Source organism: Dermacentor andersoni, chromosome 5, assembly GCF_023375885.2.
Source record: "Dermacentor andersoni chromosome 5, qqDerAnde1_hic_scaffold, whole genome shotgun sequence".
Taxonomy (NCBI): domain Eukaryota; kingdom Metazoa; phylum Arthropoda; class Arachnida; order Ixodida; family Ixodidae; genus Dermacentor; species Dermacentor andersoni.
Window position 1 is genome coordinate 205413141 of NC_092818.1, and position 26966 is coordinate 205440106.

The following is a 26966-nucleotide window of genomic DNA, read 5'->3' on the forward strand; positions in this document are numbered from 1 at the left end:
CCTTCGTTTAGAGTGTGACACGTCAGCAGTAGGTCTGGGAGCAGTGTTGTCGTATCGAGTTGGCGGCGTTAACTACCCTATAGGATTTAAGTCATGAACCCTAATGAAAGCTGAGAATAACTATTCCCAGCTAGAGAAGGAGGCCATCGCTCTCGTGTTCAGCGTGACAAGGTTTAGAGACTACCTGTATGGGAACCACTTCGAGCTGATAACAAACCGCAAATCAGAAACGGGACTGTTCAGCCCGGACAAGGTGATTCCGCCAATGGCCGCTACCCGCATTCATCGTTGGGCCTTGCTGTTGGGCGGATATCGGTACAGTCTGGCCTACCATAAGGGATCCGAAAACGTGAATGCCGATGCCTTCAGCCAACTCCCTATTCCCCTGAGGCAGCCCGATAAGGAACAAGAAGATGCACCCGAGTATGTATTCTACGCTGAGACTGTGAATGTGGCACCCATCAGTGCCAAAGAGTTGGCGGCTATAACCCTCCGTGATCCTATGTTACAGCAAGTGTAAAAATTAATCCTGCAGGGTTGGCCAACCTAGCTGACAGAGACAGAGGGGAGGTTCCGGCCTTTCTTTCAGAAAAAGTGTGAGTTGACTGTAAGTCCTGGGGCGCTATATTGTAAAACTATTCCAAACTTTTCTATTCCATTTCTGCAATCGGCCCTCCGCGATTGGTTAAAAACCTTTTTGGACCATCCCCACTTCACCTGTCCATCACGCGGCATCACGAAAACCACAATAGCTCCCCATCTGATATGACGTGTACACACTGATTATCATGATTTGACCGAACCAAAGAAACATAGTTATTTCTGATTCAACACCTTTTCGCCATTAGCCCTCGGCTATTGGTAAAAAGTTTTCAGGCTGCACGCACTTCACCTGCCTGTCATGCGATGTAACAAAACCGCAAGAACTCACTGCGTCAAAGTGACGTGTACGCATTAAAGAAGCATTAATACGCCGAACAAAACTGAATTTTCTTCTGAATAGCCTCAGGTTGCCCCGTTCCAAAAGGAATAAAAGATGGCTGCCGCCGATCGCTCAGGCACTGGCTATTCGCGCCTGCCGGAGAGCATCATTTTATTTTCGTACAATAAATCTTTCTGCATGGCCGTGTAACCTTTTCGAGCACTTTCGGCAAGTTTACGACCTCGCTCTGCCAACTCTTCTTTGCTGAGGATCCGTTTTAGTGTCATTCTTAAGCTTCCGTTGCACGCCGCCGCGATTTTCGACCAGCCACCTCAAGCTCAGTAAGGGAAAGCGGACCAATGCGGATGCCAGCATCACCCTCTTAATCCGGTTATCGATTTTCAGTGCAGTGGCTCGGCCCCATCGAATCCCTCTCCACTTGAGCATGCTCCTCGCCTCTTGTCAGCGAATTAGATAAGACAAGCCGCTCAGTGTAGGCAATCTTATTCATTTTTCAAGGAAACAAAAGTGACCTCCTATGAACGAGGACAGCATTTGATTGGTTTGTTCAGACAACCCTGCGGGTGACTGCCCGATGCTTGCGTTGGCGGTTACGCATATATGACGTCAGGAGATTGGAATAGTTTTACGTTATAGGACCCCTGACCTCATTTACTGGGGACATAGAATAGTAGTGGCGTCAGTGGCTGCTGGAGGTCTTCTGAGGCTCCTTCATGAAATACACCCAGGAATGGCTGTGATGAAAAACCCTGCACAAACAATTTTTTGGTACACAGGGCTGGATGCCAACATCAAGAGGATGGCACGCGAGTGTTAGACATTTGCGCAATCCAGTACGATGCCTCTTGCGCAGATACTAGCACCGTGGCCTGAAACAGGCCAGAAATGGTCTTCGGTACACATTGAATATGAAGGCCCCATCGAGGGACACATGCTGCTGGTGATCGTGGATGCCGAGACCAAGTAACTAGAGGCCATACCACTGCAGAGTACGCCGTCTGAATCCACCGTGGAAGCATTAAGGGCCATATTTGCCAGGTTCGGATTGCCCCATACACTGGTTTCAGATAATGGGCCTCAATTTGTGTCAGCAGAGTTTAAGAAATTCGTAAGAATGAACGGGATCAACCATGTGACGACGGCGCCTTATGATCCGCAGTCCAATGGCCTGGCGGAAAATGCAGTCCGCACAATCAAGGAAGGCCTTCAAAAAGCTCAAGGGGCAGCTTCGTTAACTGCCTCAGTCAGCTTTTATTCCGCTACCGACAGACACCTGTGAAGGCTGGGAAGTCTCCATCCGAAGTGCTGTTGGGTTACCAGCTACCAGGCTGGACTGTTGCCTTCCGAGTGCAGGTGGTGAACCGCACTTTGATGTGCGCTCGTCTACCATGCCGTTCTTTGCAGGACAGCCAGTGTGACTCAGAAGCTTCCACTGCCACTGCCAGCCGAGATGGTTGCCTGAAGTTGTCACAAGCACCCAAAGGGCTCAGATGACGATTGTGTCCTCACCAAACGGCGAGCAACGTCGTCATGTGGACCAGCTGTGACCACACAACCCCAAGGACTCTGACACAAAGCAGCCAGCTTGCACCACAGCAATCACCACCACTGAACAAACCTCACCCAAGCCAGCCGGCATGGTGAACCCCGCTCCGGCAAGATCGCCACCCCCAACCCACCCACTGTAGCTCTGAGCCACAGCCGCTTCGCTGGTCCATCAGGCAACGATGGCGACCTCAAAGGCTTAATTGGTAAAAGGGAGAGATATGCTGCGTCATGCAAGCATGTCATCAACCGACAGCAGTAAGCATATCTCGTGATGACACCTCGAGTGACAACATACTGCCTATCACCGTGACGTCACCGTAGTAGCATATAAAGATGATCCACGCAAATTAAAAGAGGCTTTTTCCGCTTGTGTTACCGAGACATTCCCTCGAAACACAACACTATCTCGCTCCGCATGCTGATGACGAGCCCAAGTGACACCAGACTTCGCCCTCACTCTCACACAGGGCCTCATCATGCTTGATAAATTTCTAGTGCACCGTTCAGTTGCTCTGCTGCTGACGGTCGCGACGAAGGGGACCATGTATCGCCGGTAGTCCTGCACATGGCGCTGTCGTGCAGTAGCAGGTGGCAGCACGGCATCAAACCACGGCACTGAGAAGGAACGAAGACCTGTTCTGATTGTTGTTTTGCTTATATTCACCTTATCTTTCATATTTGTGCATGTCGCCAGCGTCCACTGTTGCTCGGTTTTAAGCTCTCGATGCCAAGGCGAGTAAGCCAAGTCATCGCGATCATGAAAGAGCGCGCATCACCGTAGCCGCCGTCGCAGCTACTTGCGTTATGTTGCCTGAAATCGAGCAGCAGTGGACACTGGCGACATGCACTAATAAGAAACATAAGGTGAATATAAGCAAAACAACAATCAGAACTGGTCTTCGTTCCTTCTCAGTGCCGCGGTTTGATGCCCCGCTGCCGTCCGCTACTGTTGCTACAGCACCACATGCTAGACTACAGGCAATGCATGGCCCCCTTTGTCGCACCAGAGCAACCGAACGACGCGCTAGAAATTTATTAAGCATGACAAGGCCCCACATGAGAGTGAGGGCGAAGTCTGGCGTCACTCGGGGCACTCTCGCCGTCAGTGTGCGGAGCGAGATAGCAGCGCCCTGGTGTAGCCCCACAGCTGCTCCGGCCACCTAAGTCGTGATCCGTTTACTTTTTTGGCCGACAGTACATTTGATGAACATAAGCCAGAAAGTCTTGCATATAGTTTATTATAATGTATATTTCAGTCGCAGCACAGGCTATGTACAGATGCAACAGGCAGAGTGCCCACGCATCTAGAACAGGTATATTGTGCGCACATGTTATGCATGCACACACAAGTGCGGCAGTGCAGTATATTCTTCATTCTTCTAGGCTTTCCACCAAGCGCAAGTGGCTTATTCAATGAACTGAAGTTTCCAAAGTAAATTGCACCAGGCAATTCGTAAAATACAATGTACACACTAGCTATACATGATAGCTTTGGATTGTAATTTGAACATGTGAAAAAACATAATTCTGTAATGAGGAAAAAGTCTCAAAATGTCTCAATTGGAGGATAAACATTCATGTGTGTGGCGAAAAAAGGTGTCTGGGGGATAACGTTCGGACAGGATATCCAAAACAAGTCTATGTGCAATATTCTTGGGACATCCGTGGTAGGATATCCAATTCTAGACGTCTGGCAGATCTCCTATTTGCCTCCGAAATGGTGCACAGGCATTGGGACATGACTTAGATGTCCTATGGACAAAGTGTTTTCAGTGGGTTGCCTAACACTATTTGGTGCACCCTGTATACCTACAATGCACACACATATTCCCACTATCCTGAGTGAATTAATGTTACCGCAACCATCGGAATGAGAAGTTCGAAGGTCATAAAGACTTTTGTCTGCAAGTTCCTCTGGTGTCCACCGAATGATAATCCAATGCAGCACTCCCCTTTTCTTTTATCTCCAAAACACAGCTGGTGTGGCATAGTTTGTTTTGCTAGCACCAGTCAGAGCTAAAACATTGTCGTCCTCTGAACTGTAGATGGTGCGATGTATGCGAGATGTATGCGATGCATTTTAAACATCACTATCTTTATTGGTGCTTCTGGTCTTTAAATACTACCTTGAAGTGTACAACAGCATGTGCAGCACCTGAGGTGGTTATAGTACTCTAGAGATGCACAACACAAACACACAATAGCTGTGCAATTGCTCGCCTGGCTATGACACGTGGCCTTGCTCTGTGGTCATACCGATCCATTGAATTGGTACTTCACTACTACATGCTACAATAAGTAGAATGCCTTGCTTATCTCAGTTGTTAATAGGTATTCCATTCCATTGTAAGCCCCCATCTCCAGAACCTACCAGTTTTGCATTACGCATCCGCAGTGCGCACTGTGCTTGGTTGGTGTAGAGCTTCAAGAGCAGCTCACGCTGGCGGTCCATGCTGTCCGCATTCTCCTGTGTCCACTCCAAAACTTTGGTGGCCGCAGCATAGCAGCGTGCTGCACTTGCATATTCGTCAGCATCATAGAAGCGGTTTCCATTTCGGTGCTTGCGGCAGCACATCTGCACTCAAACAGGGGCAGCAATGGGTGTCCAGTCATTGAACAGGCTCTGTCTAAAATTGCAAGGCGTGCCTGTCAGAGGAGCATGCTTTTTCTGGTTATTTCATCATTACTCTCCCAAGATCGTTCAGATCTCGTTAGTTTTGGTTCATTGCACAGATCAATGTCTCTCCTATGTGGCTGCCAAGCATTTTTTATTATGTTGAGCTAAATTTACGTTACAAGTGCTGGCACGCAACTCACATTTGTCAACAATTTTTGAATAAGGAATTTTCACATTTTTGTACACATTCTGGTATAACACTTCAATTTGCCTAGGAAAACGTGCTCTATAAAGTAGATTATTAATCGTTATTATTACTCTTCTCCAAAAACATTTTCCTGAAGCAGGCATCATATCTTAATTGACATAGACTAACCGATAAATCTTTTCTGCGTCTAAGTGGGGGCAACAGGAACTGTCTTTATTCGTCTGTTCATTGTCTTTACACCAAGTGTTTGATTGTAGAGTGCAGATCTTAGGTGCCCGTTCCTGCGGCAAGCATCAGCGTCGGTCTCAGCATAACTGAGCGAATGAGCACAACAGCTAAGGATAAAAGAGCAAATGCGGAGTGGCAGATGAAGAAAGACGCGAACCACAAATGGCAGACACCAATGAGAGCGGCCCTTCAGTGATGTGGGCACAGGAAACTGGTTTCATGCGGACGCGGCCGACCGCTCGATGCATACTCATATCTGGTCTCAGCTGGACCACTAGTTTAAAACTATCGTCTGCTCAGGTCAGCTCTCGCACAAGCTTGTTTGGTTTGCTTGGTCTGGTCTCGTTCGCGCTTGTTCAACTGTCATGGTTTGTGATTGCTTTGTAATCTGATTGTATGCGCAACGCGAATTGTGTAGAACATTCTGGAACCCAAGCGGCACCAGCATTTACACTGGAACCTTCGACAAATCACGTAGAAAAGCCAACGTGCTTGACCCGAAGATCAGATTTCCGACGATTGCCGGCTCTGCTGCATGTCTCTCTCAAATTCTTTGCCTCAATATATCGCGAAATGAAAACACACATAGAGCTGCACTCAAATTTCGCATTACAGAGTAACATAATCATCAGCAAATTCTTTTACGAATAAGATTAAGCAAATAACACCTGTAGCATGTATATATATATTAAAACTCATTTACTTTCACATGCTGACCACATCATTACAGTATACAGAAAACCTGTTCGTTAAGTGATGTATGATTGGGTTGTAAACCTCTAACTCTTTTTGCTGCCCTTGGAAAATTGTCATCTCTAACACGTAAAACAATACACTGTGTTTTTCTTTGTGGTTGGTGTTATAATTGAATCACACATCTCTTGCAATATGCTTGCTGAAAGTAAAAGTATGCAACTATAAACTATTTGAAACTATCACTGCTAATACAATGAATAAACATTTAGACAAACACAGATGAATCATGTTTAGGGTTCGATTTATTCTGTCGATGTGAATCATTCATGCTTAATTAAAGAGGTGCCACAAATACCTGAGAGAGAATGCTATTACATGTTATCATACATTACAGATGACCTTTTCTTCTTTTCCTTTAGAAAAAGTGAAGGTATGTCAGAGAAGGCTGTTGCCCTTTGCCCCACCCACCCTTAAATCTGCCACTGCCTTGACAGCAGGTCGACATCAGTGGGGGATGTGCCTGAAAGTTGTAGACCATGTACCAATTTAATTTCAGTTTCTTAATTTTTAATAGAATGTATTTTTTAAAGAAACTTTTCTAGGCTAGTACACCAAGCTACAGAGTAAATCAGTATGGCTCTCTCTCTAACCAATACAGAAAGCAGAACCGGGAGCCCTACAAACCCACTCCAATCTGAAACAGGTCAACCTGTACTGTGATGCTTGTGGCTTTGCATGTCCTTGCTTTGCCTCATATTTGTGTACACACGCTTGCTTTTTAAAGCAAGGCTTTCCCAGCCTACCCCACGGCCTATTGCATCTCGGCCAGGTTTTATATCAAAACAGTGCAATACAAGTGTGGCTCAAGCTCAGGATACAGAAAAACACTACTACATGTTTCTAAGCACTACATGCAAGAGTGACTAAAATGCATGGGCAAGAATGTGAAAGGATGTTGCAGGTTGCCAACAGAGAGAAACTCGTGTGCTTTATTTGTTTTTTGGTGCATATGTTTCCAACCACTATGCATAAGAGTTGAAGGGATCTGCAGTTATAGGTGCGGAGGGGCACCAAGTGAGAGAAACGTGCACGCAATTTGTGCTTTGTAGGCTGTAACGTGGATGGTGTGGCTAGGTGAGGGATAGTGCATGGTGACAGGAAGGGCAGCTTTACGTCATGCACACATTCTATAGCCCATACAAAACTATGTGCCTGAGAAGATGCGTCAGATACCTCACACAGATTGGTACCAAATACACATAGCATTGAGCATTCACAAAACAGTCCATTTCATTCACAAGGCAATCTACTGGGCTCCTAAAAGACCATGTAAATGGCTTTGAATGTGACCTCGCATTATCGTTGAGTAAGGACACAGCCATAAACACTGGTTTCCACACTCTTTGTCACCCAAACAAAGCTCTGCTTCACTTAGATTACAACTGCAGCGGATCTGCCTAATATCTTTCTTTTGGCTCCTCCCCTAGAGCACACTCACTTTCTAGTCACAACTCCCTTCTAATTAATAAATACGATGAACAGCTAGCCCCTACAGTTATACAAGAAAGGCCTATTGTGCAGCATGAAAAAGCAGAAAGACAATAATTTTACCTCATACACAACATTAAAGGGAAGCTCCCTGTAGTCTTCACGCTCCAAACCATCCATGTCGCCATCAGACTCGATCTCTATGAAATTAAGCAGCGTCAACTCATAGAGCAGAGTGGCATGTGGCGGGATGCGAGGTCGGCAACCCAGATCACCAAACCCATATTTAGGTGAGATGACTACACGGCACTGTTCACCTCGACGCATACTTCGTACTGCCACTGCCAAACCAGGGACCATCAGCTCTTCGAGACTGTTGCAGAGAGAGAGAGAGAGAAGAGAGAATGGCATGTTTCACGGCTGTGCCAATGATTGATATCAATAACCCAATCCAGCACTTTTACTTAGCAGTAAGCAAATATTCAAAACTTCAAATATTCTATTCGAATCGGTTAGTATATTCGATTCTACAAGGGTCATTTGATGTATGGTAAAAATACAAGAGATGGCGCTACAATTCCGTTTGCTTCTAGGTGGCATGCGAGAAGCACTCTTCATATGACCACAGAGCTTTGCTTACACTCGTACCGACAGTTAGTAAGCTTTTAACAGCCATTGGCACTGCGCTGTGTGGTGGTTCCCGCCATAATGGCAAAAGGTAGATTTTGAGCAGCGATCAAACATTTTTATTTAGAACACTGGACGGCTGCCCAAATTACAGCCGAGTACAGCTTAGTTCACGGAGGCTCTGCGCCATCACTGAAGACCATTTACTACTGGATAAATGAATTCAAACATGGCTGAACTTAGACGCAAGATGAAGCACGTCCTGGGTGTTCAGTGGAGGTCGCCACGGCAGGAATGGTATAAAAAATTCATGTAACTGTCATGGAAGACCGCCGGGTGAAGGTACGTGAGCTGAAATTCTAGGCATCTCAGCAGAGAGAGTTCACAATATTCTTCATAAGATATTGCAGATGAAGAAAATCTGTGCACGTTGGGTGCCGCGAATGCTGACGATTGGCCAAAGGCACATGAGGGCAGACATCTCGAAGCAGTGTTTATCGATGCTTGATTGCAATCCGCAGGACTTTTGGCATTGATTTGTGACAGCTGACGAGATATGGATGCATCATTACACTCCAGAGTCTAAACAGCAGTCAAAGCAGTGGACTGGGCCTGATGAAGGTGCTCCAAAAAAAGGCAAAGACTGTTTGTTCAGCCGGAAAGGTAACGGCGACTGTTTTTTGGGATTTACAAGAATAATCTTTGTAGACTGCTTACAAAATAGCAAAATGATAACAGGACCATATTATTCAACACTCCCAGATCAAGTGAAAAAAGAATTGCGTGCTAAATGACCTGGGTTAGCACGGAAAAAACTTCTCTTTCAACAAGACAATGCACCACCCCACAGATCACTTGTTGCAATGGCCAAATTGCGCGAGTTAGGCTTTGAGATTGTGCCTCATCCACCCTATTCTCCGGATTTGGCTCCATGCAACTTTTTCCTCTTTCCAAACCTGAAGAACTGGCTGGTTGGAAAGACATTTTCTTCAGATGAAGAGGTTATCTCAGTGGCAAATCACTACTTCAAGGGCCTCGAGCCATCCTTTTCTTCTGAAGGGATAAAAAAAATTTTAGCACTGCTGGAAGAAGTGTGTGGAGCTGGAAGGAAACTATGTAGAAAAATAAAATATTGCTTCCTGCAAACATGGTATCTTAATTGCTTTTTACTACACTTATCAAACGACACTCATAAAGACAGTTTTACTATTTGAAATATTTGAACTCCTCAAAATTGCTGATGTCGATTTCTTGTCCGCTTCGCTGCATACAACTATGTTATGCGGCAAAGCATATAAATTGCATTGTGTGAAACATATCTGCCGTACAGTGAAGCATATAAAAAGGTAAGAATGGACACACTCAAGGGTGCTGGTGCTTATGGCTACCTGACACTATCAGCTATCTGCCGTACAGTGAAGCATATAAAAAGGTAAGAATGGACACACTCAAGGGTGCTGGTGCTTATGGCTACCTGACACTATCAGCTTAAGTACGCACACTGTGCTGCCTCTTCATGCATTTGGACAATACCAGCCGCTAAGTAGAAACTTCTGTGTCTGCTACTAATCTGGCTAAGTAGCTAAAAACACAGTTTTCAAACTACAAATTTGACCAAGTAGCAAGCTTGGTGATGTATTTAGACCCTCATTCTAAATTAATTGATTACGCTTAATTGATTAATTGGACGCTTCAGTGGCAAACAGAATTAAAAACCTGGCTTTAGAAGAAGCAAGGAAACTTTCAACAGCAAGGAACCCAGCTATGTCCTCAGCAATGAAAGCTTCTGAAGAGGCTTCTTCCACATCAGCACTTTGGAAAGATATTGATATCAACCAGCAGCAAATTTCACTTGCTTGTAGCATCAGTTTTATCTGCCACAAGCACAGGTTAAAAGATAGCTGCATTATGAAATTTCAGGCCAAAAAGAAGATCCATGTGATTGGTGGTGCAAGCATGGCGCCCACTGTTGGCTTGGCTTGCGAAGAAATACCTGCTGATACCAGACACTACATATTGTCACGTGGTCGTGACGTCAAAGAACACAGTAGCAATACTGTGAAAGGCAAAACTAGCTTTTACTGGGTGAATCTGTGCCCACAAAATAGGCTACACTTAAAGCACAACGAGAGCAGTGAACACAGTCGGCGACCGTCGGAAATCTGATCAACGGGTCAAGCGCGTCGGCTTTTATACATCAATCGTCGAATGTTCCAGACTAATCGCTGGGACCCGCGTGCCTTCCACAAAGTTCTACATTATTCGCATCGTGCACACATGCAAACAGATTACACAAGGTTCGGTCACAGACAGCAGATGGAAGCATCGATAACATTCCAGAAACTTCCGATACACGCAGGCGCCTCCTGCGCTGTGCGATAACATTTGTTAGGGGCTGAAACATGCCGCCCGATATCGACAAACAAATACACGTGTCAATACCCTCCTGTTAAAAAGCATCGACCCAATGCTGCAAACAAACGAAAGTAATAAATAAATGCACTCGTAGCAAAGAAAACAAAAATAAGGAAGTTCGTCAGCGTGCGTAAAAGGGCTTCAGACGCACTACGTCGGCCACTTCAGATCGCGCCCGGCGCCGCTGTGACTGCGAATTGCCGTCTGGCACGACCTCATAGTCCAGTTCGCCAACACGTCGGATGATCTTGTAAGGTCCGAAATAATGTCGCAATAGTTTCTCACTGAGTCCACGTCGACGTATTGGGGTCCAAACCCAAACACGGTCACCGGGCTGGTACTGGACGAAGCGTCGTTGGAGGTTGTAGTGTCGGCAGTCGGTACGCTGTGTGGTTCTTAATCCGTAGGCAGGCGAGCTGTCGGGCTTCTTCGGCGCGCTGGAGATAGGTAGCGACATCAAGATTCTCCTCCTCAGTGATGTGCAGCAGCATGGCGTCGAGCGTCGTCGTCGGGTTCCTGCCGTAAACCAGCTTAAACGGCGTGATCTGTGTTGTTTCTTGCACCGCCATGTTGTAAACGAATGTTACGTACGGCAGGACGGCATCCCAGGTCTTGTGTTCGACGTCGACGTACATTGCTAGCATGTCGGCGAGGGTTTTATTCAGGCGCTCCGTAAGACCATTCATCTGTGGGTGGTAGGCAGTTCTCCTCCTGTGCCTTGTCTGACTGTACTGAAGAATGGCTTGGATGAGCTCCGCTGTAAAGGCCGTTCCTCTGTTGGTGATGAGGACTTCTTGGGCGCCATGTCGCAGCAGAATGCTTTCAACGAAAAATTTTGCCACTTTGGCTGCGCTGCCTTTTGGCAGAGCTTTAGTTTCAGCGAAGTGGGTGAGGTAGTCCGTCGCCACGATTATCCACTTATTTCCAGACGCTGACGTCGGAAACGGTCCCAACAAGTCCATTCGACTCCATTTCTCCTCTGGACTAGAACGGCACCGAGGCCTAGGCTACTGGCGTCAGTATGGATTTCTGTATCGGCGTACTCGTCGAAGTGCGCAAGTACCGGCGGCGACTGCATGCGTCGTTTGAGTTCTTCAAATGCGTCGGCCTGCGGCGTTTCCCATTTGAACTCAACACCACATTTAGTTAGACATGTCAACGGCTCACCGATGCGTGAAAAGTCCTTGACAAAGCGCCTGTAGTAGGCACACATGCCAAGGAATCTACGCACTGCCTTCTTGTTGATGGGTTGCGGGAACTGTGCGATGACAGCTGTCTTTTGCGGGTCTGGACGGACACTACATTTGCTGATTACGTGGCCTAGGAACAGAAGCTCATCGTAAGCGAAGCGGCATTTTTCTGGCTTCAGAGTAAGCCCTGATGACTTGATGGCCTCTAGTACTGCCACAAGCCGCCTGAGGTGATTGTCGAAATATCCGGCAAAGACGACGACGTCTTCCAAGTAAACGAGACAGGTCTGCCACTTCAATCCTGCTAAAACCGTGTCCATCACGCGCTGGAACGTTGCAGGCGCCGAGCACAGTTCGAATGGCATAACCTTGAACTCGTAGAGGCCGTCTGGGGTGATGAAGGCCATCTTTTCGCGATCTCTTTCGTCGACTTCTATTTGCCAATAGCCAGACTTGGCGTCTATCAATGAGAAGTATTTAGCGTTGCAGAGCCAATCCAATGCGTCATCTATTCGTGGGAGGGGGTATACGTCCTTCTTCGTGATCTTGCTCAGACGACGATAATCGATGCAGAAACGTAGGGTTCCGTCCTTTTTCTTCACCAAGACTACAGGAGATGCCCACAGGCTTTTCGACGGCTGGATGATGTCGTCGCGCAGCATTTCATCGACTTGGTGCCTTATAGCCTCACGTTCTCGTGTAGCAACTCGATAAAGGCTCTGGCAGAGTGGTTGAGCACACTCTTCAGTTATTATGCGATGCTTTGCGACTGGCGTTTGTCGAATCCTTGATGACGTCGAAAAGCACTTTTTGTATCATAGAAGTAAGCTTCTCAGCTGTTGTTGCTTAATCATGGGAAGACTTGGATTTATGTCGAAGTCTGGTTCGGGAACTACGGTCGTCGGGGTACGTGGGGCGGAATCCAAGAGGACAAACGCATTGCTGGTTTCCAGAATTTCCTCTATGCATGCGATCATCGTGCCCTTGTTGATGTGCTTGAACTCCTGGCTGAAGTTTGTCAGCAACACTTTCCTGTTTCCTCCATACAGTCGAGTGATTCCTCTAGCGACGCAAATTTCACGGTCAAGCAGTAGACGTTGGTCGCCTTCAATGATGCCTTCTATGTCAGTGGGTATTTCTGTGCCGACCAAAATAACAATGCTCGAGCAAGGCGGGATGCTCACTTGATCTTCGAGCACACTCAAGGCGTGGTGACTACGAGAGCTCTCCGGCGGTATCGCTTGATCTTCCGACAGCGTTATCGATTTTGACTTCAGGTCTATGAATGTGCCGTGTTGTTTCAGGAAGTCGATGCCGAGAATGACGTCTCGTGAACACTGTTGGAGGATAACGAAGGTGGTAGGGTAAGTCCGGTCATGAACGGTAATTCTTGCCGTGCAGATTCCAGTCGGCGTAATGAGGTGTCCTCCAGCGGTTCGAAATTGAGGGCCTTCCCATGCAGTTTTAACTGTCTTCAACTGCGCGGCCATGGGTCTACTCATGACGGAGTAATCGGCTCCTGTGTCCACTAAGGCCGTGACTGCGTGGCCGTCGAGAAGCACATCGAGGTCGGTGGTTCTTTGTCTGGCGTTGCAATTAGGTCTTGGCATCGGATCACGGCTGCGTCGTGTTGAACTGAAGCTGGAACGTCACGTCATCAGGTCGTCTTTCGTCGTCGTATTCTTTGCTTCCAGACTTCGTCGGGACGACGGCGTGTCGTTATGTCGTCGAGGAAGTTTCTTCGATGTCTTTGTCGGCGGCGGAGGATCTTCATCAGTTCGACGAACAGCAACCGCACCTCCATCGGTTGCTGCTTTTAGTTTTCCGGATATGGGCTCGCAGACCGGCCCCGGGCTGGGCCTGTGTATGGTCGGCGCTGCGGCGACAGGTAGTGGCCTGGTGATGGCGAATGCGACGGTCGTCGAGAGCTCCACTGAGTAGCGGCGAGGTAGTCGGCGATATCGCGAGGGCGTTGCTGTGGGCACGGAGTACGGCGAAACCTCGCAGTCCCATCTCCCAGTATGGGCATCGTCGGCTCGGTCGCTGTGCCACGATGCACTCATCTAAGCCGTTCGCCTTCGCTGCGCAGGTGTCTGCCCATCTAATCATCCGGATACTCATCCTGGCCCTGGTTCCCGCCGCTTCTGATGCCACGGCCCCCAGCAAACCACTTCGCTGCGAGTGGCCCGCCAGCCCTTGTCTGCTGTCTGCTACTACAGATAGCCCGGCAGCGCCACCGCTGCCGTGCCTCAACTGCCCCTGGATTCACGGACCGTCATCGACAACAACCGAAGAGCCATCTATAAAAGACCATCACCAACGCGCGGCACTCTGTGGGCTCGGTCGCTGTGCCACAATGCACTCATCTAAGCCGTTCGCCTTCGCTGCGAAGGTGTCTGCCCATCTAATCATCCGGATACTCATCCTGGCCCTGGTTCCCGCTGCTTCTGATGCCACGGCCCCCAGCGAACCACTTCGCTGCGAGTGGCCCGCCAGCCCTTGTCTGCTGTCTGCTACTACAGATAGCCCGGCAGCGCCACCGCTGCCGTGCCTCAACTGCCCCTGGATTCACGCACCGTCATCGACAACAACCGAAGAGCCATCTATAAAAGACCATCACCAACGCGCGGCACTCTGTGGGCTCGGTCGCTGTGCCACGATGCACTCATCTAAGCCGTTCGCCTTCGCTGCGCAGGTCAGTAATCAGTATTGTCTTTTCACAAAAAAATCAAGTAACTACTGTCTCCTGCAGCTACCGAGCCCACAGTGCTGCCTTTCGATTGTTGTTGAATGTTATAATGTAGTACGTACCTTGTTGCTGTTGGCTGGTGATATCGAGTCAAACCCAGGTCCCGACACTGTACTCGCAGAACTAAAGAAGCTGTCTACTGGTCAGTCACAACTACTCGCCGAGGTTCAAGGCCTTAGAAACCAACTAACAACTACTGAACAGGCTATATCTGACCTCAGCAACAGATTATCCAACCTAGAAACTCGCTATCAAGACCTGGTAACACTACGCACCGACATGAATGCGATCTGCACTAACACCACCCAAACAGCCAAAGATATCAGAGGAATAGAAGCCCGCCTGGATGACGCCGAAAATCGCTCGCGACGAAACAATTTAATTTTCTATAATATCACAGATAACAATGCATTGGAAAACTACGCCCAATCTGAAGAAACTGTCCTGCACCTCTGCCGTGATCACTTAGGTCTAACCATTGACCCAAAAGAAATTGAACGGGCTCACCGTCTTGGGCGCCATTCTTCTGGGCGCTCTCGCCCAATAATAGTCAAACTGACATTTTTTAAAACCAAACAGCTAATTCTTTCAAATGGCCGTAAGTTAAAAGGGACTGATTACAGCGTCGGGGAGGATTTTTCACGCCCTGTCCGAGATGCGCGAAAGAATCTAGTTAGATTTGCCAAAACTAAAAACACAATATTTTCCTTGCGCTACAAAACATTATTCATCGGTCCTAAACAGTACGCATTCGACGAATCATCGCAGACAGTAAAAGAAATCTCATAGCATACGGTTCATCGTCGTGTAACTAAACTTCCTGGTAGCAGCCCTCGTGGTAAACTTCCAAATCTTTCTTTTTCTATTATTTTCACAAACATACGCAGTTTCCTCCCCAAACGTGAACACATCTGTAATCTTGTTTCATCATCTTCCAGCAACATACTTGTACTAACTGAAACGTGGCTAACAGATGACGTCACTGATACGGAAGTTCTTGCCAATCTACCTAATTTTAGAGTTTTCCGCAAGGACCGCAAGGGCTCCAGAGGAGGAGGTGTTCTCATTGCCACTAACCAACAATTGCCTTGTTCTGTTATTAATATCCAATCAGAACTTGAAATACTATGGATAATCTGCCGTTCCGCACCTCAAACCGTCATACTAGGTGTCTGCTACAGACCCCCCTACAGCTATCCACAATTTTCTTATTACCTAAATGATAGCCTAAATCAACTTACTACTACACATCCCAACGCGCGCATTCTTCTTTTTGGCGATTTTAACTTCCCGTCTATTGACTGGCAGAACTTCACACCAACAAGCAATGAAGAAATAACTAACTTCCTTGACGTCTGTCTAAATTTTAATCTCACCCAATTAGTAAAAGAACCTACACGCGTCGTACGTGAGTCGTCAAACATCTTGGACCTTATACTAACTAATCACCCTGAAAGTTTAGCGAATCTTACTTATCTCCGCGAAGTTAACGACCACAATATTATACATGCAACTTTCACCTTCGTCGCGGAATCGCGCCAAATGTTCCACAAAACAATTCGCCTTTACGACAAAGGCAATTACAATGAAATGAACAACCAATTGCTTGCTTTTTTTCCAGAATTCGAAAGAGATTTTCACGACCGATCAATTGAGGACAACTGGCTCACTTTTAAAACCAAGCTTGCCGAACTAACATCCAAATTCATTCCCACCATTACATTTCGTGCCAATCATAATAAACCATGGTTCACAAAGTCCTTAAAAACGCTCGAGAACAAGAAAAAACGACTTTTCCGTGCAGCAAAACTAAACCCAAGCAAATGCGCATGGAATAAATACTACGAGGCCGAGTCAACCTATTTGCGGTCCATTTCTAATGCCAAACATGCATTTTTTCATACTGACCTGCCGAAGATCCTAAGCAATAATCCCAGAAAGTTCTGGCAAGTTCTAAACCCTGATTATGCGCCTATCATCACACTTACCGACACGCATGGCGGGGAAGTGAGCGACGTTGAGTGTGCAAATATATTTAACACTGCATTTTCATCTGTCTTCACAAACGAAACTGATATGCCAACATTTGTCCCAACTTCCCAACCAAGATCGCTCATGCCACCAGTCACATTCGCTGCACACGGCATCACCGGTATCATTGAAAATATTAAGATGTCATCTTCTGCAGGTACTGACGAAATCACCAGCAAACTCTTAAAAAACATTCGTCATGCTTCTTCAGTGTACTTATCATTACTGTTCACACAATCACTCTCCACAGGTAGCATACCCAGCGATTGGAAGGTGGGGAAGGTCGTTCCGGTCTTCAAATCAGGTAACAAAGAATCGCCCCTTAATTATCGCCCCATCTCTTTAACAAGTGTGCCATGCAAAATCATGGAACATGTAATCTATTCTTGCATAATGAACTTTCTCGACTCTATTAATTTCTTTCATCCTTCTCAACACGGCTTCCATAAAAACCTATCTTGTGAAACGCAATTAGCTATTTTTGTCCATGACCTGCACATGGCCCTTGATTCTAACCTTCAAACTGACTCAACCTTCCTAGATTTCGCGAAAGCCTTCGACAAGGTTCCCCACGAGCGCTTGCTACTAAAACTTTCTTGGTTAAATTTGCATCATAACATACTGCAGTGGATAAAAGAATTTCTGGCAAACCGTACCCAATTTGTTCACGTTAATAATCAAACCTCTAGGTCTCTTGCAGTAACATCAGGCGTCCCACAAGGATCAGTCCTTGGTCCCCTTCTATTTTTAATATATATTAACGACCTACCAACACAGGTCTCCTGTAACATTCGCATCTTTGCCGATGACTGTGTTATCTATCGCACAATCAGTAACCCCTCTGATCAGCTAACTCTTCAAAGAGATTTAACTTGCGTCCAGGACTGGTGTACCCAATGGCTCATGGAACTAAACCCCGATAAATGCAAACTCACGATAGCATTAACACAGTCTTACAAATACCTAGGCGTAACATTGTCTAACGATCTAACCTGGAACGCGCATGTCACTAGAGTGATATCATCTGCTAACAGAAGCCTTGGTTTCCTAAAACGTCATCTACGTCTAGCGCCACCAAACCTAAGATTGCTTGCATACAAGTCACTCGTACGCTCTAAGCTGGAATATGCCTCTGCCATCTGCAGCCCTAACCAAAAATATCTAACAAACTGTCTAGAATCAATGCAGAATCGTGCCACAAGATTCATCCATTCATGCTATTCATATAATGTCAGTATATCATCGTTAAAAGCAGAATCCGGCTTAACAAGCCTGACTTGTTGGCATCGTATCGCTACTATGTACTTATTTCATAGGTTTTTTTACAGCTCACTTCATCATCCACCCTACATCAGTCCTCCTGCACGCATTTCACTCCGCATTGGTCATCCCTTTCAAGTCGCCCGTCCACGTACGCACACTACCACTTTTGCCACATCATTCTTCCCACGTTCAGCCTCGGACTGGAACGGCCTTCCACACGACATCGCCGCAATCACCTGCCCATCGACGTTCTTGAACTGTATAATTAACATATTTACCAGCGAGCAAACTTGTACCTAAACATCTTTCCCTTGTGTATATAATTTATTTTAATAGCTACCCACCCTTTATGTGATAACCCCAATCCTGGGGGCCTTTAAGGTAATAAAGTGAAGTGAAGTGAAGGTAGACGTGACCCGCTTCTTCACAGTGGTAGCAGAGCGGGCGGTGGTGAGGAGCACGCCAAACGTCTGTCTTCCTCGGGTAGCTGCGCTGGGCGACGGGTGGGCCTGCTGGCGGCGGCGGTGGTGGTCGACGGAATTGCGGCATTACGGGGCCCTGGCACGGTCGTGGAGGGGGACCTTGACGACGGGCGAAGGCGGCGTAGGTCATCGCTTGCGGCAATTCAGGGGCTACTCCGAGTTGTTGTTGGAGCTGCTCACGTACGGCGTCGGCAATCGAAGCCACTTAAGGCTGTGATGATGGGAACAGCTTCTGGAGCTCCTCCCGCACGACCACTCGGATAGCCTCGCGTAGGTCGTCGGTTGCCAGTGACTGAGCTCCGGCGTAGTTTGTCGAGTTCGTGCGGCGGTCGAATTGCCGGTTTTGCATCTCGAGCGTCTTCTCGATGCTGGTGACCTCGCGAAGAAACTCGTCGACGGTCTTCGGTGGGCTTCGTACCATTCCAGCAAAAAGTTCCTCCTTCACACCACGCATGAGTAGGCGGACTTTCTTCTCCTCGGGCATTTCAGGGTCGGCGTGGCGGAATAGATGGCCCATTTCCTCCGTGAAGATCGCGGTTGTCTCATTAGGTAGCTGAACCCTGGTTTCTAATAGCGCTTGGGCTCGTTCTCAGCGCATGACGCTTGCAAATGTCTGCAGGAAGCCGCTTCAAAACAGTTCCCAGGTCGTTAAGGTGGCTTCTCGGTTCTCGAACCACGTCCTGGCTGCGTCTTCCAATGCGAAGAAGACATGTCACAGTTTGTCGTCGCTGTTCAAGTTGTTAAATGTAGCAACTCTCTCATACGTCTCAAGCCAGCTTTCCGGGTCCTCGAACGTTGAACCGCGGAACGTCGGAGGCTCCCTGGGCTGCTGCAGCACGACGGGGGACGCTGGAGCTGCCATTGGGGTGGACTTGGTGGCGATCTTCCTGGTCGTCTCAGGCAAAAGTCCGTGCTCCAGGGGCAGTCCTTGCAGCCGACGGCTACCTCGCTGGTTCTTGCCGACGTTGGTATTGTCTTCCGCGTGAGGGCTTGGATCACGGCTTTGTGGGGGCGTCCAGTACACGAACGCAAAGCACCTCCACCAGATGTCACGTGGTCGTGACGTTAAAGAACACAGTAGCAATACTGTGAAAGCAAAACTAGCTTTTATTGGGCGAACCTGTGCCCACAAAACAGGCTACACTTAAAGCACAACGAGAGTGGCGAACACAGTCGGCGATCGTCGAAAATCTTATCAACAGGTCAAGCACGTCAGCTTTTATACATCAATTGTCGAATGTTCCAGACTAATCGCTGGGACTCGCGCGCCTTCCACAAAGTTCTACATTATTCGCGTCGTGCACACATGCAATCAGATTACACAAGTTTTGGTCACAGACATTGGATGGAACCATCGATAACATTCCAGAAACTTCCCACACATGCAAGCGCGTCCTGCGCTGTGCGATAACATTTGTTAGGCAGTGAAACGTGTCGCCCAATAAAGACAAGTACATGTGTCCATATATAATGTGTCCAGTGAGGGGCTCTTTTTGGTGTCTGAAGGAATTGTGACATGCAGATAGGTGTCGCTGCTCCCCAAACATGTTGACCAGCTATGCTTCCTTCATGACAACATTAAATAATTGCAGTTATGATATTATCAAGCAAAAGTGTTGTACTAGATAATTTTGTTGACCACAAAGCATAATTTTCCTGTACATCATTTACTGTGCAATAAACTTTCTTTTTTTTTTTACAGCGAAGCTGCCTATGGCTAGGATCTAGCGGATTGCGTCTGCGCATGAATCAACCATTTTTCATACGTGAGCTGATCCCAAAGATAGTGCAATACCAGGCCGATCCGCAGCACAGGTGAAGCAGGCGTTAAGCACTCTCCATACATGGGCCGGTCTCGAAGATAGCGCAATACCGGGCCCACCCACGGCAGACGTGTAGTTCGCCATTAAGGAGCCCATATTCTACATAACTTTGCTGGTAATCCTTCTTCACAGAGTGGAAAGGCACTGAGTTTTCTTTTTCTTCTTTTCATACCTCTGGTTGGTGGAAAGTTTTTGCAATATGAATACTGTTCATATTCGAAAAATATTAAATTCAATTCGCACTTGATTTTTGTTATTCAAGTTCACTTCGAAATAGAAGATTTTACATTTGCACACCTACTTTTAACTGATTAGCTGCATGACATTGCATGTTCCACATAATAAATTTCATTTGAAAAAGGCATGAGACTATGCATTTTGCATTGCACAATCATTTTAAGTCAGAGACACAGTGGAGAAGTAAGTGTATCAACAAAAACAAATGCAAATTTGTTTTATCTCTTGTCCAGCAATTTAGATTCATAAGTATTGAATATTACATCCCCTGAAAGTATTGATGCAGGCAGACCATAATTGCACATCTCTGTTACAATGAGAAACCGGGTATTTTCAATGCAGAAACTCTGTTCAGGCATAAATGTATCAATCCTTTCACACAGATGACATGGTTATCACAGCTAGGCCTTCCAAAATGAGAGTGTTGGCATAAAGGCAAAGAGCATTAGCCATAAAGACAAAAGACATGGAAGGAATGACAACAATGATGTTATAGCCTTATTGTGGAAATGTATCACATTGAGAATAACAAACATGTACACATTTAGAATTCATCCATCACTCTAACAGTGGAAGAAATATCATTTACTGAGACATTTAATTCATTTCAATATGTCTAAAGGATGGCTGCAAGTGAATTGATGGTAATGCAGTACTTCCTCTGTTGAAACTTTATTTTTTATGCACCAGTGATAAATGTAACCTACATGTGATGTTCTGTGTCCAGTCAACTGTTCAGTTGTGAGTAAGCATTGGTGCATATTCCTGTATTTTTCTCTCTCCCACCATATTTTTTCTGTATTGTTCTCACTAAGATATCACAACAGCAGTAATCCAACACTTATTAAAACAATGTGAAGTCATCAAAAAAATCTCATCCATCCCATCCCATTTTGCAATGCTAGCTCTGCCATAGCATTAACTTTATACTTAGGATACCATGGTCGCAAAACCATGACCGATGGAAAAGTAAAACGAAAAGAAATGTCCAAAGCACTTATCCTTCCTACAATAACGAATATCAAAGCAGTTAGTTGCAATCAGCTAACAGGGCATGAATGTGAAGAAGAGCAAGAGGTTAGCAACAATAATGTTTGCAATAGTGATACCTTGCATGCACATAACACTTTTCAAGCACAGGCACGCATTGTGTGCAAAATAATCTGTGCAACCGAAAGGAAATCACAACTATGTATTTTCCCCACCTCAGTAACAGTGGCATCACTCAATGCTTTTAGGAGAAAGCCATACTTTAATTTAGCCATTGATTGTCCTTCACTCGCATGAAGCTGTACACAAATGAGATAAGCTTTTCTATCCGTGTGCATTCCATTTAGGCAAACATAACTAGTTCATTTGTCATCGAATATATTACAAAACTGGTGATACAATTGTGCGTATGTAAAACATTTTGAAGCTTTAACAGTGCAAGCAATTATTACCGTATACAAGCATTACCATATTTTCTGGACAATAGTCTGCTCCTGGTGTATACGAAACATTCTATGTTAAAGGCAAACCAGGTGTATTATTACAGGTTGCTGCAATACATTAAACAAAACAAATCGCAGTACATCTTGAATGTACCCACCAATCCGCATTACAGCCTTCGACAACATAACATGAGAACACCAAAAATAAGAACCAATTACGGAAAACAACTAGTCAGTTACCAGGCACCTTCACTACTAAATCGCCTACGTGATTTTGAAGATGCAATTATAGAATATTCGAATAAATCATTAAAAAATTTTCTCATCCTGAACAATATTGAGTTCGTCTGAGTAGAACCCCAATATAAATTGTCAGTCTTTTGTTTTTTTGTTCTCTGGTTGTGGTTGGTCTCAAACAAAATGCATCGTACTTTGATTATCATGTTGGTTTCTCATATTTCTTGTATACATGTTTTGTTTCACTAAAACACTATTGTCTCGCGACTATCCAGTTGATTTCAGTATGTATGTATGATACATGTTGCTGCGTACGGCCTGCGCGCCGTATTGCTGTGGGAGCAGAAGCCTTCGTCAGGCCACATGGCCTTTAGCTTCTGCTTCCTTTCTGTTGTAAACAGGAGAAATAAATTCATTCATTCATTCATATTCCACAGGGACAAATCTGGGTGTAAAGTAAAAAAGTTCTTCAGATAGTTTGCACCTGCTTCCTTCCTGGGCAAGGAGGGCTTTTGTCTGGAAATATGTATACTTTTAAATAGATAGTCAACAACCAGCTATACAGTTAACTTTCCTATGTGTATAGCACATACCAGCAAAATTTTTCAGAAGCAGTTGAGCCTGGGTCTGTTTTAATGCGAAAGCATTATATGCCCACATTACGCGAAAATCCATCGGTGTCTGCGTGACTCAAAGATTGTACCAAAAATGGCCGACGGTGCAAAGGGTAAAAACACGTAAAAAAATACTCGGGTTGAGCTAAACTTTCTCAGGAAAGTTCTAGTAAACAAGGTAAATAAGTGGCTTTGAAAAGAAAATTTGGTACATTACGCTTGCTACAGACACACACCTACCCTAGCCCCGCTATCTTACACCAATGCTATCCGAGTCTGTATCCAACAGACGCGTGTAAAACATGCGGACAAGAGCAACGCTGCGACACATGCTCTGGGAGTGTGCCGGCAACAACGGTAATCAAAGCAGCTCCGTTGGCGACGCGTCCAGAATCGCGGCTGTTGCCAGAGTAGGAGAAGGCTCGAGCTCCGTTCTTCCTGACGCCGCCCCGGATGCGGGAGCCGCCGGGGACCTTCTCCGTAGGCGTCGCCGGCGCTGGGAGGCGGCTATCAGAAGTTCAGAGCTGGCAGACCAGCTCTGGGCCGTCCGGCAAGCCAAAGATGCCGCTCGAGTCCAAGAACTTCGAGCCGTCACCTGAGGCCACCACATCAAGAACTGCCGGACTATTCTTTACTAAAGTTTCTTCTTCTTCTTCTTCTACATTTTGGTCTGGGTGGGAACCGAACCCGGGCATATGAGGTGTGAGATGAGCACATTTCCCCAACGCCATGGCAGCTCCACAGTTCTGGTCGACAAAAGGTGTGCCTAATGCGTGTGTTTATGAGCGCGTTGACACGTGCGATGAGCGTGTTCATGATGTTCCGAGGTCTACAAACGGTCTAATGCTTTCACATTCCCACACATAAGCAGTCTTAAGTGTCTATGCTGAATGTTTTATTCCAAGTGTGTCTATAATCTTAAAAAAAATTAATCAAGTACAGCCTACAGTGAGCAATAGTCTGCATTATGTGAAATTTACACTTGTAAACACATATGTCCACGGACTAGAGTCCAGAAAATATGGTATTATGAGCATTGAAGAATACAGAGGAATGTCTCACTCGGGGGTTAGGTGCAGTCAGCAGGATGTGCTTCCAAGGTTACTTTGAAAAACTTTTATAGCAATCCTCTGATAGTCACAGTTTGCGCATGGTTGCATTATGTACGGATCTTCATGTACGCTATATTGCTGCTGATTGCAAACTTTTATTTACATGCAAGCACCTGCTATTTCTGTGTTTGTGTTATAATGAGGTGTCCACTCGCAAGCCTTCAGTGGTGGATGATAGAATGTGTAAGCACAACTGAACGAGGCCGTAGAAAGAAACCAACACACAGAGACAGCGCTTTCTTCAACTATAGATATTTATTTTCGCCTGAACCGGTAAGTATATACCGACCGAGCAAAAACAAAATAGACAAAAAAGAACATACAGTGGTGCATATCACTGAACCGTACATGTGCCTGATGCATGATCAAAACATACACTGCAATAGCTACAGCGATAAACCAAGGAATCAAATCTCTTCTACAGCAGAGCTGTCTTAGGTTAGTTTCCAGCATTTTGTGATGTGTGTGTGCAAAAGCTATCATCATGTGAGCCACATTTACTGGGGTATGAGCCATGGCTTGAGGGGGTATGAGCCTGTAGGGGGTATGACTCTATAGCGAACAATGGACAGATCATGCACAACTACGACAAGCCATTCGGTTGTCTGCGACAACTGCCTCCGGTCTTTATAGGCCTTCAAGCGGTGATCACAACAAGGTGTTCAGCCCAGAAGTGAAGTGGCATCATCTCTCCTACTTCCAGTTGCAGCAGGTTGTGCATCAAAAGTATGCCGCATTCTCGGCAATCCTCACGAAAATTAGGGATGGGAGGGCCCTCCAACCGGAAGAGGTGCGCGTCATCGAGAGTCGGTTTGTCAGCGCTGATCGAGCCTTGGTAGTTGTGCCCGGTGCTGTGCGAATCTTCTACTCCAATAAGGACGCCGATGCGTTCAACAACGATGTTGCCCTATAGGGTGTGGGAGACGTACACAAGGCTAGAGCAATTGATGTGTACTTCAGATACAGATCCAACGACGAGTGTGTTCGGGCATAGGCCGAGGTGGCCGGTATGACGAATGTCGAAATGGGCAATTTACCCCGTGCGATAGTGCTTGCTCGGGACAAGCCCTACATGGTCACATCCAACATTGACATGAAGGTCAAACTCATGAACGGTGCCATCGGTGTACTTCAAGAGATCAATTACATAGAAGGTGACTCGCGCGATGCAGTGTGCATTTGGGTAAAATTTGATGTGCCACATACTGGCCATCTGGCTTAGATCAAAGCCAAGCCCCTCGCACATGCTGCTCGGGGTGGGGGATCAAGGTCATGACTCACTGGGTGCCCACCGAGTTGCATACCTTCGCCTCACCCTGGATGGAAAGACTGCACTGAGTTGCCGACGAAGGCAGTTTCTGGTCGTTCCAAGCTAGTGCGGTCACCATACATACTGGGGACAGAATCGTTGTTGCCACCGTATACATTCATACCGGAACCTCAAAGAGGGGCCTTGAAGAATTCATGAATGACACAATTGGGTGGATCCTCCCGGTGGACCCCAATCCCAACACCATTGTGGGTGAATTTAACATCAATGTGTCTCCTCCCGACAGAAAGTGGTTCTTGGCGTTTCTCTTGGGAAGATTCAGCCTTCAATGTTACCCCAAGACCAATGTCTCCATAACGCACTATCAGTCGTGCATAAACCTAACATTCGGTAAGATTTTCAATGTTGTCACAGAGCCCACGGCCGTCTATCATAGCGACCATAAAGCAATAATTACTGTGGTCACGAGATAAACGTTAATACAAATAAGCATAAAAGAAGTGCATACTTGTGCAATATTGTTTTATTGTTTTATTTTCTTTTCTTTATAGTTATATAGAGCTCCGCTAGTCATCCACCTTCACATAGTGGAGTGGCTATGAATTTTTTCAGATAGCAACACTGAAGGCTTGCCTACACACCTTTCTTCTAATTTTGCAATTTCATAGGCCTCCATAATCTCCCTTGTCATCCTACTATGGGCTCTATACAAAATGAAAGTACTTTCAAACATGGAATCGTAGCCACAATCTCGGCAATGAATGCCCAAATGGCTCAAGATTACTCTAGTGATGCTATATTGACACTTTTTTAGTCTCTGATCGATGTATCTGCCAGTTTAACCATCACACATTCTTTTGCGTGAAAGCGTAATGGCATAGACAACGTTATGGACGCAGGTTACAAAATGTTTGCAATGTTGTGCAGAACATGTGTTCGTCTTGTTATTCTCTGAATTAACCTGTTTGCATAGCTTCTGTAGACGCTCAGGAGCAGAAGAGAACCATGTCCACTCCAGACTTCCCTGCTATTCTTCTGAGATTAAGTGAAATACAACGAATTCCACAGCAACTTTCCTTGCTCTAGCAGTGCTACTGCTCCCTTTTAATGCGTTTTTATACTTCCTGCTCAAGCCCTCTGCGACCAAGGTGAGCAGATGCAACGGGTAACCAGAATCTGCCAGGTACTTGGCCTAATCCCTGGAACTTGTTTCCACTTCATGGTCACATGACTTCATGAGAAAATTATTGAAACAAGGAGCTACTATCGCACATTTTACAAGTTTTGAGTGAGCTGAAGAAAATGGTAGGACTGGCTTGTTGCCTCTTGGCTGATGACTCCAGCAGACCTTTTGTGGTGAAAAGTACAATTCCAAGTCTAAAAACGTTATGAAATTGCCTACGGGGAGACTTCATGCATCAACGACAAAGGGGAAAACACTTCAGTGAATGAGGTTAGGGCTTTTGAAACCACTGAGTCAAAATTACCCAAATCATTATTCAAAATATAAGGGACGTTCCGAATGTAAATTTCATTGTCTCTTTTTTACAAGAAGATGGTACACCAAGTGAAACAAACAATCGCCATAAGAATCCATGCCCGTTGCTGGTTCAAGGACGGAAGAAGCACCAGCGGAGGAGGAATGACGCATGCACAGAGCGCCAAAGAGAGAGTAGCAGCAGACCAGCGTGCCCAAGGTTATTCGAGCACAAAATACAATGGCAGATAGACGTGTCCTGACAACGTGGTCGCTAA

The 26966-nt window shown here is 46.1% G+C and overlaps 2 protein-coding genes across 2 annotated transcripts in view; one reads left to right on the forward strand and one right to left on the reverse strand.

The window, feature by feature from the left end:
* The window catches only part of LOC126531857 (inactive peptidyl-prolyl cis-trans isomerase FKBP6-like), a 67804-nt gene that overhangs the window by 28777 nt on the left and 12061 nt on the right, over window positions 1–26966 (reverse strand). The window contains exons 3-4 of the mRNA XM_050179598.3: window positions 7852–8101; window positions 4863–5066 (exon numbers count right to left, since the gene is read on the reverse strand). Coding sequence (XP_050035555.1) covers window positions 4863–5066; window positions 7852–8101 — 454 coding nt within the window. The remainder of the gene's footprint in view (window positions 1–4862; window positions 5067–7851; window positions 8102–26966) is intronic.
* On the forward strand, window positions 14574–15703 carry LOC126531858 (uncharacterized). The gene has a single exon (XM_050179600.3). It carries the CDS (start codon window positions 14620–14622, stop codon window positions 15496–15498), a length of 879 nt encoding a protein of 292 aa, XP_050035557.1. The 5' UTR covers window positions 14574–14619; the 3' UTR covers window positions 15499–15703.